The sequence below is a fragment of the Cervus canadensis genome, chromosome 24, assembly GCF_019320065.1.
Source record: "Cervus canadensis isolate Bull #8, Minnesota chromosome 24, ASM1932006v1, whole genome shotgun sequence".
Classification (NCBI taxonomy): domain Eukaryota; kingdom Metazoa; phylum Chordata; class Mammalia; order Artiodactyla; family Cervidae; genus Cervus; species Cervus canadensis.
The window spans coordinates 49,201,499-49,221,042 of record NC_057409.1 but is presented as its reverse complement, the minus strand read 5'-3'; the positions used below and the strand labels follow the sequence as shown (position 1 = coordinate 49,221,042).

The following is a 19,544-nucleotide window of genomic DNA, read 5'->3' as shown; positions in this document are numbered from 1 at the left end:
CTACTAAGCCTCATTGTTGACGTACTCAAATTTAATCTTCAAGTGTCATAATGTGAAGAGATGGAATCAATAGACATAACAGTTACCAAGTCAATGGAACGTCCCTATCTGTGCAGGCCCTGGGCACAGGGCTTCTCTGACTTCCAAAAACACCTGCTGCTGCTGCTAAGTCGCTTCAGTCGTGTCCAACTCTGGGCGACCCCATGGACTGCAGCCTACCAGGCTCCTCCATCCATGGGATTCTCCAGGCGAGAGTACTGGAGTGGGGCACCAGTTCCTTCTCCAGTACACACTCCTACTCACCATAAAACCATAGGGACTCAGAGGTTAAGAAACTTGGCTTAAAGTCTCAGAAATGAGACAAGAATTTAGACTGCCACTTGTCTCTCTGCAGACCACTGTTCTCTGTAACACAGCTTATTATCTTTCTATAAGTTATCTGACTGTAAGTTAGGAAGCTTACATAATATAATTTGTACTTTCAAAATGGAATTTACTGGAAAGCAGGTACAATTGCAATGGTTCTTAACCAAGATGTTGTGTTCTACAAATCATCTTGTAGAAGAATAATGAAACAAGAAAGTATTTACAGTACATTAAGAAGAAAAAAAGCAGATTACAAAATAATATGTGAAGTATGTTTCCAATGTTGTGAAAAGTAATTTTTTTTTGGCCTGGGCAGTTTATTAGCTGGACTGCCATTTGGTGGGAGTACAAATGACAGAAGGCTTTATTTTTCCCCACCCACCTCCTTGAATCATGTCTTTATTTCCTAACTCTTGATAGTATCTTAGATAAATCCTTTAGCTTTCTGTACACTTATTTTTTTTAACTCAGTCCAACTCAACACCTTGATTTAAAATCTCAGTCTAAACTTCTTCCCTCCCTACTCTTGGATATTCCCTGATACACACAGCATTTAGTACAATAAAAGCAACATTTCAATCTGTTGGGGAAGAAATTATTCAATAAATAATACCAGAACAATTATTTGACTATATAAGCCAAAGGGGGACTGTATTAAACATAGAATCAATAAGGAACTATAAACGAGCACTACCACGATTGGGGAAAGGAGGACTGCCTGGGAGCCTGCAATGGGGAAGGGGCCACTAACAGGCCCTCCCCCCTCCTCCACCTGCCTCCTCTGTCCTTCCTATCCCACAGCTGGTGGTGAGCGCAGCTGGAGGGAGAAGGCAAGAGTCCTATTCACTGGGGTCATTGTGATCCCTCCTGATTAAGGCTATCTTGCCTGCTCCCATGGCAGCTTCCAAATGTTTGCTCTCTGAGAAGAGCAGATGGGAAGGCTCCTTAGATACTCCAAAGGAACATCACATTGCACAGTTTGCTGACCTACGAGGAGTAGTGGCATTCCCTCCCTGCTGTGGGCAGTTACAGGGAACGGAGTCCCGGGAATGATCAGGCTCACTTATATTTCACATTGTCCAGCTGACCCGGGAGAAACTCGCGCTTACTTGCCATACCAAAGGCTGGAGGCGCTATTCACTCTTAATCCCAGCCAGCCTTCTGCTTTCAGAAATCTGACACTAGAGGCAAGAACTGGTCTTTGATTAGTATGACCCCTTAAACACCAGAGAACTCAGGTTTCATAAAGCTACTGAGATTTGGGGCATGTCTTTTATAACAGCTAACATTTTCTTAGCACACAGTGGGTATGATTCCAGAAATTATTAAAGAAAATCAGTTTTATTACCATACAGTAATGTTCACATATTCAATAATTTAGAAAATTAAATATCAACCAAAACACTGTTTTTTTAAGGCAGACAAAATTATTTGTCCTATATAAGCTATTTTCATTAAAATACCTTTTAAAATGGACAATAATTTAGTGATATAAAGTAGCATATCTTTAATCAATTTCCAAAGATAAATTCTCTTTGGAGAGACATTTTCATAATTTTGATAATTTGATAATTACTCAAAAATTCTCTATGGTTCCAACATAGAAATGTACAAATACATAAGTATTTTAAAAACACTGCCTACCAGTTCAGGTCATTTAAGAAATAATATTCTTTGGACTATTATGCACATTTTAATATGTATATTTCTACAATACTTACAATAATGTAAACGCTTTTTCCCGTTCCTGTTGGTCCTACAAATATTGAAGGCTTTTGATGGGTGGTCAACAACTCCATTAGTGCAGAGTATCGAATTGTGTCCAGAGTTGGCACAATGATTTCATTAAACATCACATCCTTAGGAATTGGAGGGGCTTCGGCTAACTTCTTTACCCATGGTTCCCATTTTCCTATTCCCTGTTTACAACAAATAACCAAATAGTGAATGTCATGTTGTAAAATACGTTCAGAAGCTCTGTACTTCTGCATTACTGCAGAAAAGATGAAAGATCAAGACCAACAATCCTTGATATGTATACATTTGTCTTTATCCTTTAAAACTCTTCACTCTAATTTTTTAAATTTTGTGTTAAATTAAGGAGAAATTGGACTTTTGTACGGATAAAAATGAAATGGCAATGATGTAATAATTTGATGTCCTGGAACCACTGATTATATCAACCCAAAGATCAGTTACTTTTGCCAAATATTAGATTCTTTAATAGCATTGAGAAAACTGATCTAATCAATGTGTTAAAGAGTAAAGAATTTTATTCAGTAAATGTTAACCAATATAGAATATTTTTCTACACAGACCATCAGCTGCATTTGTTTGACTTTTATAATGGCACTTGCAACATCAGCTTATTATTTCAAGCAAGATTTCTTTCTCTTTTAAAAAAATTTTATTGGAGTATAGTATAGATGATTTACACTGTCGTGTATCTGCTGTACTGCAAAGTGAATCAGTTATACATACATACATATATATATATATATATCCACTCTTTTTTAGATTCTTTTCCCATACCCATCATTAGAGTACTGAGTAAACTTCTTGGTCCTTATTAGTTATCTATTTTATTTATAGTAGTATGTCTCTTTTTTTAATTGTAGTAAAGAAAAAACACCTAAAATTTACCTTCAACCGTTTTTAAGTGTATGGCTCAATATTATTAGCTAAATTCATGTTGATGTGTAAGACATATCCAGAACAGACAAGATTTCTTAATATGAGATTATTATTATTATGAAGTAACATTACACTGTATCTTTGCATCCTATTAGCTTTGTGAACTAAAGTTTTCATTTGCTAAGGCAGTGTCTATAACAAAAATTTCAAAAACATGTTAACTCTCCTTAGAAAAACACCACCACCCTCTCCATCCTTACAAAATCCAGTTTAAGCTCATGGTCATTCAAAGTCTATTAAAATTCAGACCCATCTTCCTGCACATCTTCAAGTGTCCCACAGCTTAGCCTCACTGATGAGCCTACTGTTTCCAAAACTGCCCCAGTCCCTGGACCTTGACATACGGCACTCTTCTGTCCTAGTGTATACATGACATCCTCCTGAAGAGTTCGGGAGCTCACACAGGACAGTACTGTCCTTTATTCATTTCTGTATCATTTGGAAGTGTTGAGCACAAAGTAGAAGATTTGAGGAGGCTAAATTTGCATAACTCTGAAAACAGTATTTCAAAGAAATTACTAGAACTTTCTAGAACTGATGAAGAAACAATGCTCCTTTAATATTCTTGATAACCTTTCTAACATGAATCTTTTGCCACCTTACGGGGAAGGGAAAATTAAGAATCAGAAAACCTGGAACGGACAGTCGTTTAGAGACTGTGCAATCCTGGGAAAACCACAAAATATCTCTGAGCCTTAATTCCCTCAGTGGTAAAATCTGGAAAATAATCCTATCTTCCCCATTTCACTGAGATGCTGGGAAATAAAAGCGATTGTGGGAAAACTTAATAAGCTGCAAAGTGCTCTGAAAATTTAGAATATCATAAAATTAGCAAAGATAAAAAGGTATCCTGCAGTTGGCAGGGTGAAGAGCCTCTTCTGAGGTGAGTTCAGCAATATGATTCTCAAGAATCATAGAAATTTTTAAATTGATACACTAATTCCCATTTGATGAACCTATCTTAAACAATCAGATATGTAAACAATGACTTGTATACAAGACTACTCACCAAAGCTCTAAAACTAAAACAACAAAAACCCTTCAGTGTTCAAGATTAGGAAACTGAATCAATCATGGTCCACTGAAATTGTAGAATATAGGGAGTTTTAGAAAAATAAGCTTTATTAAAGAAGCATCAGTGAGATAGAGCTCTTCTCTTTATTAAGGGAAGAAGCAGGCTATGAAATTGCCCAGTGAGGATATAGAGTGATCCCAATTTCACTAAAATCTGCATATATTCAAATAATGCATGCATGCTAAGTCACTGCAGTCATGTCTGACTCTCTGCAACCCTATGAACTGTAGCCCAGCAGGCTCCTCTGTCCATGAATTTCTCCAGGAAAGCATACTGGAGTGGCCTACCACGCCCTCCTACAGGGGATCATCCCAACCCAGGAGGGACAGAATCGCACTGGCAGGCGGGTTCTTTACCAGTAGGGCCACCCAGGAAGCCCATATTTAAATAACATGTACGCCTAAACTTTGCCCTCAATTACTGTATTTACGGGAGCTGTTAGACAAAAACAAACAAGTGAACAGACCCCACCCAGGGTATAATGCCCATTCTGTCTGGGAAGTGCTGAATTCCTAACAGCCCATCTGCGGTCCTGCAGGAACTCAGCCCGTGACGTGCTAACCTGCACCGTGAACCTCCGGGAGGGGTGTCCCTGAGCAGTACCCACCTGCTGCTGGGCTGGATGTGCTAATGTGTGATTTTATATAATGGTACAACTGGCCCAATCAGCACTTTTATTTATCCCATCTTATCAATGAGAAAACCAAGATTTAGGGAGATTAAAAACCTGTCCAAGGCTATACAGGAAGAAAGCAGACCCAGGTGTGGCTGCCTTCACATCCAGCACACCGTCTCCTACCCCACGCTGTCTCCAGGCAGACAGTGGTGACGAGGCGGCCACAGAGCCATTCTGCGCTGTGTGTCTCCCAGGGAAAGCCAGCCTGGTCGACAGGTGCAGATCTTACCTCAGTGATAAACCGATAATCATAAATTGTTCCTTTTTCAGGGAATGGAACAGTTAGTTGTTTTGAAGATGTTTGTTCAGTTCCACTCAGTAATTTGTATTTATCTCGAGTTATATCTGAAATCGGACCTTCTATCAGTTCTCGAAGAATCTTACTGAATTTCAACCGATCGTCATCTTTACAAGAAGCACCGACAGACCAGATCAAAGAAAACAGAAAAATGCCCTGATTTGGAGAGATGAGAAGATAGAATGCATTAAAGAATAACTTTAGTCCATCCTTGAAGCTTAAATCAGATCAGCCAGATTAATATCTTTGAATGGAAATGAATAAACTGATATATGGTAGTAGGTTATCTCGGGATTTTGTAATAATTAGTTTTTTCTATTAAGTTACATGTCATAAAATCTTAGCATCAGAGAAGACAATATAATGCAAAGCATAAATTCTAGGCATAGTAAAAACTTAGAATGATTAGTCTGGTAAATCAGGTGCTAATTCAAGTATACAGCTGAACTTTGATATTACAAAGAATATTGAGATAACTTTTTATTAAAGTAAAAAAGCATATTTTAATAAAGAATAATCAACTCACAATATATGTTTATTAAATTTTGATACAATGTTTTGTAAAGTAAAACAAATTCATGTACTTTTATTTACCTGTTGTAATAATTACCCGAGCATTGACTGTATCATGAGAACCACTGTCTTGCAAGCTTTCTTATCAGACTCAGGCAGAGGGAACAGAAAAAGACACCACTCAAATCAGAAGGTCTGTTTGCTTGTTTTAAAATCAAATCTCCTTCTCCAAGCCAAAGCTAAAACAGTTCTGACTATACTCAAAAGTTGTGAACTCTAGCTTGACACTATTCATCTACTCCTAGATTATTCAGACTGTCTCTTTTTGAAAATTATTTTAAATGAAATTTAAAATGTATTTCATAAAAAAAATAAGCAGAAAAGTAACACTGACTACATTAGAAGTGCTACCATTAACAATATGTAATTTTTTTATTAAAGAATATTCAAGGTCTGTTGATAATTTTATTCCTATATTTAAAACATTTATAGATTATGTATCTTCTTGCTGTCTTCATTCTAAATATTTATATACACACATATATTTTAAATATTTATATCTCATGAACAAGGAGAAAAATTAGGGAAGAAAAAACAATAAATTATAATTTGGAGGTTGAAGGCGGAAGTGACTCTTGTTGTCAAATGGAGATTGACATTCTGGGGACCAAGCATCTTTGCTGTGTGTGTGCTCAGCTGCTCAGTCTTGTCCGACTCTCTGTGACCCCGCGGACTGCAACCTGCCAGGCTCCTCTGTCCATGGGCATTCTCCAGGCAGGAATACTGGAGCGGGTTGCCATTCCCTCCTCCAAGGAATCTTCCCGACCCAGGGATCAAATCCAGGTCTCCCGCACTGCAGGCAGATTCTTTACCAACAGAGCTGCCATCATCTTTGAGACTGGGCCAAATGATTCAAGGTATCAGTGGCAGATTTGTGGGGGTCACTGGGCTCCACCCAAACTTCATGCTTCAATACAACACCAGGCAAGGAGTTTTCCTATCAGCGGACCTGATTCTTTCTCACTGTTCAGCTTCCACACATTAATTATCTAGCCTCCAGTTCCAGGAAAAATGAGTAATTAATTAGGAAAATTTACTGGGGAAAGCAATAAACCCTTTTCTATTCCAAGATTCAAAGACTTACCTCATGTAAAGAGTACATGGACTCACCTCAAGTAAAGAGTAAGTTTCTCGATCATTTCTCTCTCTTACTTTGACGTCATCAGCAAAGTCACTCATAAAACAGTCTATCAGATTCATTAGGGATCGGACTAAGTTTGTATCTGAAGTTGGAGATAATTCCTGAAAAAATCAGAGAAAAAAGTCTATGAAGCAGTTTAAATGAGGCACTAATTGAAACAGTATCAACTAATTCTTACTGAACTCATTTGGTTATAACAGCCATAACATCTACGGAAAGGTGTTAGTGTTACAATTCTAGTTTTATAAGAGGGAAACTGTTTTTAAAAACAATAGTTTATCAGAAATGAGAGATCACCTTTTAGAATATTTTCACCTACATGTGATTAGATAGGACTTCAAGTTTGTTTTTTTAAGGGAAAAGATTATCATCCGTACATTTTCTCAAACCATAAGAAGCTCTGTTTAAAATACTTTTTTGGAGGACTATATTAATTAAAAATTTTAAACTTTAATAAGAGTTTTTAATCAAACTAATTAATAAATTATTTTAATATCTGGTAGTTGACAATAAAGTAGACATTAAAATGTATATATATGGCTAATTTGGATTTTCCATTTATTTTTTAAATCTTAAAACTTTCAATCCTCTTACCTTTGTATGCTTTCTAATAAATTCAACAGAAACAGGAACCATCCTGTCAAATAAGCCTATTATAAACTCCTTCTGAATAACAGTGATTGTAGCAGGTAAAAGATTTATCCAAGACAACATCAGCGGTCTCCAGCCTAGCATATGAGGCTCCATGTATATCATCCCACATCTGGAAACCTGGAAAAATAATCACTGTTTACCACCAAGGTACTGCTTATAAAAGAAGGATGACTCGGTACATATATTTCTTACATTTTTTAGAACACTCGTGGGGGGAAAAAAGCATACTTTTATATAATTTCCTCATCTAAATTTTCATGTATGACTTTACCAAATGGTCCTAGACAAAGCGGGAAATATCCCTGACTCATCATTGTCAAGGTATGTCAACAGACATGTCCGCCCTTGGAGAATCACAGATGGCTGTTAAAATGAATTCCATAAATACTTTTTTTCATCTAGAGTCAAAATTACTAAGCAATAAACACATTTATAACATTTCAAATTTATTAGCAGATGTGAAAATTGAGAACTTACAGTGGCAGGAGAAGCAACTTCTAAATCCATTGGCTCAAAAATAAGATTCATTTGTGGTGACATTTGGATAATCTCCCCGCTCATCAGACATAGCTTTTTGTTGTCATCCAGCACAGTGTTCATATTCTCAATCCATACTGCATCTACTGGCCCATCAAAAATTAACCATTTCCTATCTGGTGTCTGGTTCATTCAGATGGTGAATAAAGGGCAAAAATGGTTACGGAAGGAAACAGTTCATTCATGTTATTTTACAATTTGAAAATGTATCTCCTAAAACTAATTTCACCATCAAAATGTAAAGGCACCTTTGGAATAGAGTGCATATGTGTGTGAATATACACATTCACTAAAGAAGCCTATGTGTGCCATGGACAAGACAAATTTTTAACATCTTAAGATTTTATCTTTTCCAGCGTCTCTGAAATCATATACAACATATTTTAGAAAAGTAAAAAGAAATGCAACTGCCAGGGAAAACAATTTTCATTCAGACTGTCTGACTCTATAGACATTCTATTTAGTATTCATACAGATCAATTACTCTTGTGTGTTAAGTCAAATTTTCTGTTCCCTCCACTGAATGAATTCACCCACATACACATCCTTCTTAGAATGAGCTGTCTTGTGGTCGTATACTATCTGGCATCAACATCAATATAATGTTCACAGTCCCACAAAGGGAAAAACTGATTCTCTTTTCCAGACCCTTATGAGGAAGCCATCCCGTGGACACAGACGATGCCCCGGGTCCACCTGCAGCAAATGCACACGTGAGCTGAAGGAGTGGGGAATCTGAATCCACCTTAACAACTTCTCCATCCTGTGATCAAAAGCATTAATCCAGAAGACAGTGGGTCTGTCTGGACTCAGGTCACCCACCCCACCCTCAGAAGCTAGCTCTGGCCATGCTCAGGAAGCATGGAAGAGTGTGCTGTCTTGGGAGAGGAAACCTTCAGATCAACGTTTCTTCCTGTGGTTGGGTTCTTACGCCTGTCAGGCTCCACTCTGAGAAACGCCCCCCCGACGGTGAGCAGGTGGGCCCTGCCACAACTGAGACCTCACTTTTCATCTGACTTTACTATTTCCCAGCTGTGTGACCTGGGGACAGCTACTTAACCTTCCTGAGACTAATACTTATGGGATGTAGCTTCCTGGAAAATATAACACGTACTATGTAGCGAAGCATAAAATGAGAGGGATCTCATGATTATTTCTGTGTACATGATGCAATAGCACACATCATCTAGAGACTGCACACGTTGATCTGGGCCAGAGCACAGTTACTGTGACAAGAACAGATCTGAGAAGCTTGGTCAGTGGCCCCAGGCCCCTGTGTGCCCCACCTGTGCCTGCTGACCCGGCACAAGATCTCTGCCAAGACAGCCGACCCTCGTGTCATTCATGGCTCAAGATCCTTCAGGAAAATAAAAGCACTGCTGTGATTTAATGTTTTTCTGTCATTACACTGACTCATGACTGTCTTGTCCTTAAATGAGGAAAGAGCGCCAAATTTAGGATGTATGGTAGTCAGAATAAAGGATATATAAGATTTATATATTCTTATATAAAAAATATATAAGATTTAACAAAACAATTAAATGTCTCTAGCCTAGGCCCCTTTTCCTGTAAGACTAGCCTTAACAAGCTGTCTCTATCTGATCATAGTCCATGGAGAGACTACTAACATAACAACCAAGTTAACATGTATTGGTCAGTGGCCTTTCTTAGAGTGGGCAGCAGCCCCTCCGCAGGGTACGCCAGGAAGGAGTAAGTTCCCACCCCCCTCCCAGAGGTCGGCAGCTGGCACATCCCTCACTTTTTCTTTCTACAGACAGCTCATGCTCTCCCAGCACACTAGAGGGAAGCACTGGGATTGGTCTGCAATTGCCTCTTTCAGCACTGGAGTCTATCTAACAATTAGTAGGTGGGACAGTGACAGCCAGCTGAGCAGCAGGGCAGAGAATGTTACCGATGGATCAAAAGGATCCTGTCATTCAGACGCTCTCCTTGCTGGGTCACCGAACCTGGAAAATGAGCACCAGAAATGCTGTCCTCAGCCTCCTTTCCCCGTGCCCTTTCTTCTGTGCTTACTGAGGAGGATATGCCTGCCCCCACGGTCTCTGGCCGTCTTTGTAGAGACTCACAAGTGCTCTTCATAGAAACTCTGCCAGACTATTCAGTAATGCACTTTAAATATGTACCTTGAACTATAAATACAAGAGTCTACTTGAAACTGAAAAAATCAGAACCCTCATAGCCTTTCCAAATAGACATGCAAAGTGTTAGCACTTACCGATGAAGCAGCAAACGCTCTGAAACTGACTGCAAGGATCCCGTCAGACCACTCGTGGGACACTAAATCAAACTGTCCATACAGCTGGCCCATGGTGACGGACTTAGGATTTAAAACCGTAATCTGAACCTTGTTTTCTTCCATTAACCCCTTAATAGAAAACAATTATTTATTTATTTAAAAGAATACTGTCTTTATTCATGGAAAACATGATTGTGTATGTAGATAATCCTAAAGACTCTAAAAGAAACTATCAGAAGTAAAGAGTTCATGTAACAAGGTTCCAGAGTACATGGTCATTATCTTAACATTGATTGTATTTCGTAAATAATGTCAATTAAAAACTTGACAATAAAATTTAGAAGTACCATTTACAATAGGATTTAAAAACTCATAAGATACTTAGGAATACATTAGTAAACTCCAGTACTCTTGCCTGGAAAATCCCATGGATGGAGAAGCCTGGTAGGCTGCGGTCCATGGGGTCGCTAAGAGTCGGACATTACTGAGCGACTTCACTTTGACTTTTCACTTTCATGCACTGGAGAAGGAAATGGCAACCCACTCCAGTGTTCTTGCCTGGAGAATCCCAGGGACGGGGGAGCCTGGTGGGCTGCAGTCTATGGGGTTGCACAGAGTTGGACATGACTGAAGTGACTTAGCAGCGGCAGCAGCAGTAAATGTTGGTCGAGATCTATAAACAGTAGGTATTATATGCTTTACAGCATGTATCCACCATTACAACATATATAGAATAGCTTCACTGTGCTCTACTTATTCACAATCATTTTTTTTTCCAGTTAAGGTCAGTTCAGTCGATCAGTCGTGTCCAACTCTTTGCAACCTCATGGACTACAGCATGCCAGGCCTCCCTGTCCATCACCAACTCCTGGAGTTTACTCAAACTCATGTCCATAGTCGGTGAAGCCATCCAACCATCTCATCCTCTGTCATCCCCTTCTCCTCCTGCCCTCAATCTTTCCCAGCATCAGGATCTTTTCAAATGAATCAGTTCTTCACATCAGGTGGCCAAAGTATTGGAGTTTCAGCTTCAGCATCAGTCCTTCCAATGAACACCCAGGACTGATTTCTTTTAGGATGGACTGGTTGGATCTCCTTGCAGTCCAAGGGACTCTCAAGAGTCTTCACCAACACCACAGTTCAAAAGCATCAATTCTTCAGCTCTCAGCTATCTTTATAGTCCAACTCTCACATCCATACATGACTACTGGAAAAACCATACCTTTGACTAGATGGACCTTTGTTGACAAAGTAATGTCTCTGCTTTTTTTTTTTTTTTTTTGTCTCTGCTTTTTAATATGCTGTCTAGGATGGTCATAGTTTTTTTCTTCCAAGGAGGCAATGTCTTTTAATTTCATGGGCTGCAATCACCATCGCAGTGAATTTGTAAGCCCAAAAAAGTAAAGTCTGTCACTGTTTCCATTGTTTCCCCATCTATTTGCCATGAAGTGATGGGACTGGATGTCATAATCTTAATTTTCTGAATGTTGAGTTTTAAGTCAACTTTTCACTCTCCTCTTTTACTTTCATCAAGAGGCTCTTTAGTTCTTCTTCACTTTCTGCCATAAGGGTGGTGTCATCTGCATATCTGAGGTTATTGATATTTCTTCCAGCAACCTTGACTCCAGCTTGTGCTTCATCCAGCCCAGCATTTCTCATGATGTACTCTGAATAGAAGTTAAATAAGCAGGGTGACAATATACAGCCTTGACTTACTACTTTCCCAATTTAGAACCAGTTTGTTGTTCCATGTCCAGTTCCAACTGTTGCTTCTTGACCTGCATACAGATTTCTCAGAAGGCAGGTCAGGTGGTCTGGTACTCCCATATCTTTAAGAATTTTCCACAGTTTGTTGTGATCCACATAGTCAAAGGCTTTGGCATAGTCAATAAAACAGAAGTAGATATTTTTCTGGAACTCTCGCTCTCTCAGTGATGCAACGGATGTTGGCAATTTGATCTCTGGTTCCTCTGCCTTTTCCAGATTCACCTTGAACATCTGGAAGTTCACAGTTCATGTACTGCTGAAGCTTGGCTTGGAGAATTTTGAACATTACTTTGCTAGAGTGTGAGATGAATGAAATTGTGCAATAATTTGAACATTCTTTAGCATTGCCTTTCTTTGGGATTAGAATGAAAACTGACCTTTTCCAGTCCTGTGGCCACTGCCGAGTCTTCCAAATTTGCTGGCATATTGAGTGCAGCACTTTCACAGCATCATCTTTCAGGATTTGAAATAGCTCAACTGGAATTCCATCACCTCCACTAGCTTTGTTCCTAGTGATGCTTCCTAAGGCCCTCTCAACTTCACATTCCAGGATGTCTGGCTCTCTGTGAATGATCACACCACCGTGGTTATCTGGGTCATGAAGATCTTTTTTGAATAGTTTTTCTGTGTATTCTTGCCACCTCTCCTTAATATCTTATGCTTCTGTTAGGTCCATATCATTTTTGTCCTTTATAGTGGCCATCTTTGCATGAAATGTTCCCTTGGTATCTCTAACTTTTTTCAAGAGATCTCTAGTCTTTCCCATTTTATTGTTTTCCTCTATTTCTTTGCACTGATATTTGAGGAAGGCTTTCTTATCTCTCCTTGCTATTCTTTGGAACTCTGCATTCAGATGGGAATATCTTTCCTTTTCTCTTTTGCCTTTAGCTTCTCTTCTTTTCTCAGCTATTTGTAAGGCCTCCTCGGACAACCATTTTGCCATTTTCCATTTCTTTTTCTTGGGGATGGTCTTGATCACCACCTCCTGTACAATGTCACGAGCCTACATCCATAGTTCTTCACGCACTCTATCTATCAGATCTAATCCCTTGAATCTATCTGTCACTTCCACTGTATAATCGTAGGGGATTTGATTCAGGCCACACCTGAGTATAACAACATACTAAGTTCAACTCTCCCATGCTGCTTTCTGCCCACCAGCACTGGAGCTTGAGGCATGAAACACCAAACCGAAGAAAAGATACGGGAATAATAATACGAAGCAGTAAAATAAACTCAAGGTCATTGCTTTCTTCTTTGTTCCCAGGAAGGGAATAACAATATGTCATCCTTAACTCAGAAGCATGGGAAAGCTCTATTAGAATATGTCAGTCAGGACAAAGTTGCTGCCATCAAAGAAAGATATTTGCCCCAAATGCAGCAGAGCTAGTGTGAAGCTGCAGGTTGTAGGCAGTGACTCTGAAGCCCCATTTACCTTACCACAATGTCACTCTTAGAACTTCCTGGTAATGAATCACTTTGAGGCTTTGTATTGTACTAGAATACATGGTCATCACCTTCACCTTTTATTTTTTCAAGTTTTGTTTTTATTTTTTTTAATTTTTTTCCCATTTATTTTTATTAGTTGGAGGCTAATTACTTTACAATATTGTAGTGGTTTTTGTCATACATTGACATGAATCAGCCATAGATTTACATGTGTTCCCCATCTCGATCCCCCCTCCCGCCTCCCTCCCCATCCCATCCCTCTGGGTCTTCCCAGTGCACCAGCCCCGAGCACTTGTCTCATGCATCCAGCCTGGGCTGGTGATCTGTTTCACCCTGGATAATATACATGTTTCGATGCTGTTCTCTTGAAACATCCCACCCTCGCCTTTTCCCAGAGTCCAAAAGTCTGTTCTGTACATCTGTGTCTCTTTTTCTGTTTTGCCTGTAGGGTTATCGTTACCATCTTTCTAAATTCCATATATATGCGTTAGTATACTGTATTGGTCTTTATCTTTCTGGCTTACTTCACTCTGTATAATGGGCTCCAGTTTCATCCATCTCATTAGAACTGATTCAAATCAATTCTTTTTAATGGCTGAGTAATATTCCATGGTGTATATGTACCATAGCTTCCTTACCCATTCGTCTGCTGATGGACATCTAGGTTGCTTCCATGTCCTGGCTATTATAAACAGTGCTGTGATGAACATTGGGGTGCACGTGTCTCTTTCAGATCTGGTTTCCTCGGTGTGTATGCCCAGAAGTGGGATTGCTGGCTCATATGGCAGTTCTATTTCCAGTTTTTTAAGAAATCTCCACAGTTCTCCATAGTGGCTGTACTAGTTTGCATTCCCACCAACAGTGTAAGAGGGCTCCCTTTTCTCCACACCCTCTCCGGCATTTATTGTTTGTAGACTTTTGGATAGCAGCCATCCTGACTGGTGTGTAATGGTACCCTCATTGTGGTTTTGATTTGCATTTCTCTGATAATGAGTGATGCTGAGCATCTTTTCATGTGTTTGTTAGCCATCTGTATGTCTTCTTTGGAGAAATGTCTGTTTAGTTCTTTGGCCCATTTTTTGATTGGGTCATTTATTTTTCTGGCATTGAGCTGCAGGAGTTGCTTGTATATTTTTGAGATTAATCCTTTGTCTGTTGCTTCGTTTGCTATTATTTTCTCCCAATCTGAGGGCTGTCTTTTCACCTTGCTTATAGTTTCCTTTGTTGTGCAAAAGCTTTTAAGTTTCATTAGGTCCCATTTGTTTATTTTTGGTTTTATTTCGAATATTCTGGGAGGTGGGTTATAGAGGATCCTGCTGTGATTTATGTCGGAAAGTGTTTTTCCTATGTTCTCCTCTAGGAGTTTTATAGTTTCTAGACTTACATTTAGATCTTTAATCCATTTTTAGTTTATTTTTGTGTATGGTGTTAGAAAGTGTTCTAGTTTCATTCTTTTACAAGTGGTTGACCAGTTTTCCCAGCACCACTTGTTAAAGAGGTTGTCTTTTTTCCATTGTATATTCTTGCCTCCTTTGTCGAAGATAAGGCCTTCACCTTTTAAAATCTTTTAGTGGCACCACATTTGACTTTTAGAGATTTATTTTTTTATAGCAAAATAATTAGTTCCTATAATAATAAAGCAACAAAGGAGGAAGAATGCAAACAAAAACTCAGCAAAAGAAGGCAAGATGGATAAAGGGAAAGGAAGGGAGGCAAAGAAAGGACAGCACATGGAAGGATAAAAGCATAAAGGCAGAGATGACAGAAGTAAGCACACATCAGTTTGATGATAAATACAAATGAATCTAAATTCCCCAAAGAGAAGATAAAGGCCATCAAACAGAGAAAATAAAAGTCAAACTATTTACTCTCCATAAAAAAGTAAATCACAGTGACAGTCAGAGTCACAATTACAAACGTGGGCAAATATGTATGCAAGGAAAAAGCAGGGGTTGCAATACTGAAATTAGACACAGGGGATCCATGGCAAATAACACAAGCACATAATATTATACTGGCTGAAGGGGGAGGCTCCACAATGAAGGTATAATGATACAAATCCCATTTGGCTACAAACATTGAAATATATGTGGCAAAAACTATTTGAGATAAAAAGATAACTAGACACAAATGCAGTATAAGTTGGAGAATTTAAAACAGCCTCACTGCTTTAGCCTATCAAAGTAGATCAAACTGAGTCAACTAGGATAGTAATTTTGAATAATATAATTATCATTATTTACTATGCTTATATACATATTATACAATGCATACACATACACACAACACACACTTCAATTCAATACCACTAACAGCACTAGAGGAAGTTTGCATTATGAATCTGAACACCAAGAAAATAAAATACACTCTCCTATGAAATTATAAAATACTCTATGAAAGTATAAGGTTTTTTCACATTTTCAGACTTTTTTATACAATGAACATGTTACCTTTATAATTAAACTTAAAAAAAAAGAACCAAAGGCTTTGAGGCAAATCTGTGGCATATTCTTTATATGCTGAACTTCCTACTTGAATCATATTACTTTTCTATTTTCTCTGTATTTTCATAATTTTAAGTTGCTGCATTAAAGTATCCTTTTAAGTGACCATACATTCTATCTTACACAAAGCTGATTATTGGTAAATTAATGGATTAATACCACACTTACCTTTTCACATAGGTCATTTAATGCTCCAGCTAAGACACGATATGCACTGGTTTTTCCTCCAAATGGTTCTCCAACAATCATAAAGCCATGACGAACAATCATCATTTCATATATCTGAAGAATCTTCTCAGAAAAGAATCTGGTCATTTGCAAATTCATGGAGTCACAGTTGTCTTTGATAGCTCCCAGCAAATCGTTGTAATCTGGTTTTGGTAATTTCACCCCAGGAAACAAATCTGAAGTAATTCCCTGATGACAGATGATTTGGATGTTAATATTAACATTATATAGCTATAAGCTCTCATATTATCTCTCTATATATGTTTGTATGTATATGTGTACATCTATACACATATGTATATGTTTATAAACTTGATAAAATTTCTCACACCCTCAAATTTAATACTGATGAAAATAGAGCCATTAAATAATAGCTCAGCATTTTTAAAAGCTTCATAGAGGTATGACTGACATACAATGAACTGCTTATATTTAAAGGGCCTAATTTGATAAGTGAAACCACCAACTCAATGAAGATAATCAACATGTCAACCATCACCACAAGTTTCCTTATGATCTTTTGTAATCCTCCTCTTTCCTCTCCTTGACACCTACCTACATTCCCAGACAATCAACACACACACTAATTTGCTTTCTGTTTCTCTTTTTATTTTCATTGCCTAGACTTTAATGTGGATGAAATCACACATTATGTGTACTACATTTTAAAATCTGGCTTCTTTCACTTGGCATAAAGATTTGAAAACTCAAACATGTCACTGAATATATCAATGGTTCACTGCATTGAAGTAGTCCACCATTCTGAGGTGCCAGATTTTAAATCCATTTTCCTGCTGGTGGACATTTTCATTGTTTTTAGTTTTGGAAATAAATAAAGATGCCATAAACATGTACACAAGTCTTTGTATGGACAAAAGCTTTCCTTTCTCTCAAGTGAATACTGAGGAGTGAAATACTTGGATAGTACACTCAGATGGTAAAGAATCTGCCTGCAATGCAGGAGACCTGGGTTCAATCCCTGGGTCAGGAAGATCCCCCAGAGAGGGGAATGGCAACCCACTCCAGTATTTTTGCCTGGAGAATTCCATGGACGGAGGGGCCTGGTGGGCTATGGTCCATGGGGTCGCAGAGAGTCAGTCACTACTGAGACTAACACGACAATGGCAAGTATGTGTCTAGCATTTGAAGAAACCGTCTGCTTTCCAAAATGGTCATCTTATTTTAAATTCCCCTCAGCAGGGTATGAGAGTTTCAATATTTGGTATAATTAGTATTTTTAACAAGTGTGTAACAGTAGCTTGCTATGGCTTCAATTTGCATTTGCTAAAGAGTAACACTTTTGTGTTACTTTTGTGCCATATGTGTATCTTCTTCAGTGAAATGTTTGCTCAAATCTTTGGCTGTTGTTGATCTTCAGTCGCCAAGTCCCGTCCAAGTCTTCATGACCCCAAGGACTGCAGCACTCCTGGCATCCCTGTCCTTCACCATCTCCCAGAGGCTGCTCAGTCTCAAATATTTTGCCTATGTTAATTGGTTTGTTTTCTTCATGGTAAGTTTTGACCATTTGTTAAGCATTCTACTTACAAGCGCTTCACCATACCTCTAATAGGCAAATATTTTTTATAGCTCTAACTTGTCTTTCATCCTCCTACAGTGTATTTCAAAGAGCAAACTTTTTAATTCTGATGAGCCTATTTTATCAATTTATCGTTTCATGAATTGTACTTTTGGCGGTGTATTCAAGAAATTTTTTCCTAACCCAAATTGACAGGGAATTTCTCCTATTTTCTCTTTCAGATGTTGTAGTTTTACATATTTTTCAGTTAAAAAGTTAAACGATGAACATTATCTGATTTCAAGGCTTATTATAAAAACAGTATACTAGCATAAAAATAGACAAAATGTAACAATGGAACAGAAGAGGGAGACCAGATATAGATCCAGACACTTATGAAAACTCATTCTCAAGCAAAAACAATCCAGCAAAGATTTTTTAAAAAATAGTCTTTGAACAAAGTATGCCAGGATACCTGGATTTATCAAAATAATGAACTTGAATCCATACCTCATATCATACATAAAAATTAGTTTAACAGTATTTTAATCAGTGTAGTGGGTAGTATGTTAATCCTTTTAGTGTTCCTCAAAAATTTATGTCAGAATGTCACCTTATCTGGAAATAAGATCTTTGCAGACGTAATTAGATCAGATGAGATCCTACTGGACCCTAACTCCAGTGACTGGTATCTATACAACAGAAAGGAGAGGAAGATGCAGACTCAGAGACACCTGGGAAGCAAGGCCATTCTAGTGATGGGGACAGAAGCTAAAACCATCGGGAGCCACCAATGACAAGCCAACAAACATGAAGATCATCAGTAGCCACCAGAAGCTAAGGACAAGCAAGGAAGGGTTCTTTCCTAAAGAATCTTTACCTTCTTTCAGAGGTAACCAACAGCTTATTTCAGACTTTTATCCTCTAGAACTGTGAGAAAATAAATTTCTGTTGTTTTAAGCCACCAAGTTTGTGGTGCTCTGTTATGGAAGCTTTAGAAAAATAATATAATCACATAATATAGGATTGGAAAGAATTATAATTCCACATATAGTTTATATGAAAATATAAAGTCACTTTCAAGGTCTAAGAAACATTCCTTTATAAACCACTGAGGATGTTTCATAAGCATTATAGCAACTTAGGGCTTCCCTGGAGGCTCAGTTGGTAAAGAACCTGCCTGCAATGTGGGAGACTTGGGTTCGATTCCTGGGTTGGGAAGATTCCCCTGGAGAAGGGAATGGCAATCCACTCCAGTATTCTGGCCTGGAAGATTCTTGTCTGGGGAATTCATGTCTGGCCTGGAGACCCCAGTCCATGGGGTGGCAAAGAGTCAGACAGACTGAGTGACATTCATTTCACTTCACAGCAACCTATGTGAGAAATACAACTATTCCTTTCACGCTGAAGGTGAAAGTGAAAATTCAGAAGAGCTTAACATGAAAGCATGCCTTCGGGTTATACCTTAGAATTGACAAACTTTCAGTTTAACCACCCTTCAACTTAATTCTTTAAATGCTGTTACAGAGAAACTGATTCCAGTTCAGAGCAGTAAGTTTCCTTTGGGCAAAGGAGACACAAAGATGATGCAATAGGATGCAGCCTGGCTAAGCGGCTGCAATTCTCTTTCTGTCATATACTGGCTAAGACCACAAGTAACTTATCAACTCTGCACTTCAGTTACACCATCTGTAAAATGGAGATAATGATAGCTCCTGTCCTACTGGGGGCTTGTTAGTCGGTCAGTAGTGTCCGACTCATTGCAACCCTATGGACTGTATCTCACCAGGTTCCTTGTCCAGAGGGTTC

At 38.5% G+C, this 19,544-nt stretch overlaps 1 protein-coding gene across 1 annotated transcript in view; it reads right to left on the bottom strand.

Annotated features, from left to right (window-relative positions):
* Positions 1-19,544, bottom strand: part of DNAH7 (dynein axonemal heavy chain 7) — a 251,585-nt gene that overhangs the window by 108,581 nt on the left and 123,460 nt on the right. Inside the window, exons 30-36 of the mRNA XM_043444898.1 lie at positions 16,160-16,408; positions 10,251-10,400; positions 7,955-8,137; positions 7,418-7,594; positions 6,793-6,924; positions 5,041-5,265; positions 2,088-2,285 (exon numbers count right to left, since the gene is read on the bottom strand). Of these exons, the coding sequence (XP_043300833.1) occupies positions 2,088-2,285; positions 5,041-5,265; positions 6,793-6,924; positions 7,418-7,594; positions 7,955-8,137; positions 10,251-10,400; positions 16,160-16,408 (1,314 nt within the window). The remainder of the gene's footprint in view (positions 1-2,087; positions 2,286-5,040; positions 5,266-6,792; positions 6,925-7,417; positions 7,595-7,954; positions 8,138-10,250; positions 10,401-16,159; positions 16,409-19,544) is intronic.